General features: G+C 59.0%; 1 protein-coding gene across 1 annotated transcript in view; it reads left to right on the top strand.

Annotated features, from left to right (window-relative positions):
• The window catches only part of LOC103767473 (5-hydroxytryptamine receptor 7), a 10,204-nt gene extending 9,205 nt beyond the window's left edge, over nucleotides 1-999 (top strand). Inside the window, exon 3 of the mRNA XM_008934618.3 lies at nucleotides 152-999. Within this exon, the coding sequence (XP_008932866.2) occupies nucleotides 152-923 (772 nt within the window). The 3' untranslated portion in view covers nucleotides 924-999. The remainder of the gene's footprint in view (nucleotides 1-151) is intronic.
• Nucleotides 1,000-1,284: the final 285 nt, after the last annotated feature.

Raw genomic sequence — 1,284 nt, 5'->3', positions numbered from 1 at the left:
GGGGTTGGATCACAGGTTGGACTCGCTGATCTCAGAGGTCTTTTCCAGCCTGGTTGATTCCATGATTAACAACTGATTAGGAACGAAACCCACCCAGCTGCACACACACCTTGCAATCCTCCTAACACTTTGCAACTCCTCTCCTGTCCAGGTACCTGGGCATCACTCGCCCGCTGACGTACCCGGTGAGGCAGAACGGGAAGCTCATGGCCAAGATGGTCTTCATCGTTTGGCTGCTGTCTGCCTCCATCACCCTCCCTCCCCTCTTCGGCTGGGCCCAGAACGTCACGGTGGAGAGGGTGTGTCTCATCAGCCAGGACTTCGGCTACACCGTGTACTCCACGGGGGTGGCCTTCTACATCCCCATGGCCGTGATGCTCGTCATGTACAGCCGCATCTACAAGGCGGCCAAGGTGAGCGCCGAGAAGCACCGCTTCATGAACTTCCCCAAGCACTACGAGGAGGAGGGAGTCTACTGCCTGGAGGCCTCCAGCCGGGGCCACCACAGCTCCCGGCGGACCAAGGCGGCGGAGGAGTGCGCCACGCTCTCCAAGCTGCTCCGGCAGGACAGGAAGAACATCTCCATCTTCAAGCGGGAGCAGAAGGCGGCCAGGACCCTCGGGATTATCGTGGGGGCCTTCACCTTCTGCTGGCTGCCCTTCTTCCTGATGTCCACGGCCCGGCCGTTCATCTGCGGAGTGCGCTGCAGCTGCATCCCGCTGCGGCTGGAGAGGACTCTGCTCTGGCTGGGCTACACCAACTCCCTCATCAACCCCCTCATCTACGCCTTCTTCAACAGGGACTTGAGGACTACTTTCTGGAACCTCCTGAGGTGCAGGTACAGGAACATCAACAGGAGGCTCTCGGCCGCCAGCATGCACGAGGCCCTGAAAGCCACAGAGAGGCACGAGTGCATCCTGTAGAGCCACGTCCTCTCTCCCAGTGCCTGACCGACCGGCTCCTGCCTCTCCATTTCAGGTTTCCTTGCTTCTCCCACCCTCCTGGGGCTGGCAGAAACCATTTGTGCCGTTGTTCCCCCCCTGCCAGACATCACTGCACCCCTTCCCCTCTCCCTGTGAGGAGCCGTGGCTCTCCTCACCTCGGGAACAAGTGGAGGGAACTCCCCTTGGGAACAACCCTTCCTTCTCACAGAGTCCAAGGTGGGGGCTGAAAAGCTGTGAGCAAGACTTGGGGGGGGGTTCAAGGTCTACCAACTGTGGGCAACTCAAACCACCTCTCTGTGCCTCAGTTTCCCCATCTGTTATTTAAAAAAAAAAAAAAAAA

The sequence above is a fragment of the Manacus vitellinus genome, unplaced genomic scaffold (assembly GCF_001715985.3).
Source record: "Manacus vitellinus isolate BGI_N305 unplaced genomic scaffold, ASM171598v3 scaffold_61_pilon, whole genome shotgun sequence".
Lineage (NCBI taxonomy): Eukaryota > Metazoa > Chordata > Aves > Passeriformes > Pipridae > Manacus > Manacus vitellinus.
The sequence above is the reverse complement of the archived record's forward strand: the minus strand, read 5'-3'. Positions and strand labels throughout refer to the sequence as shown.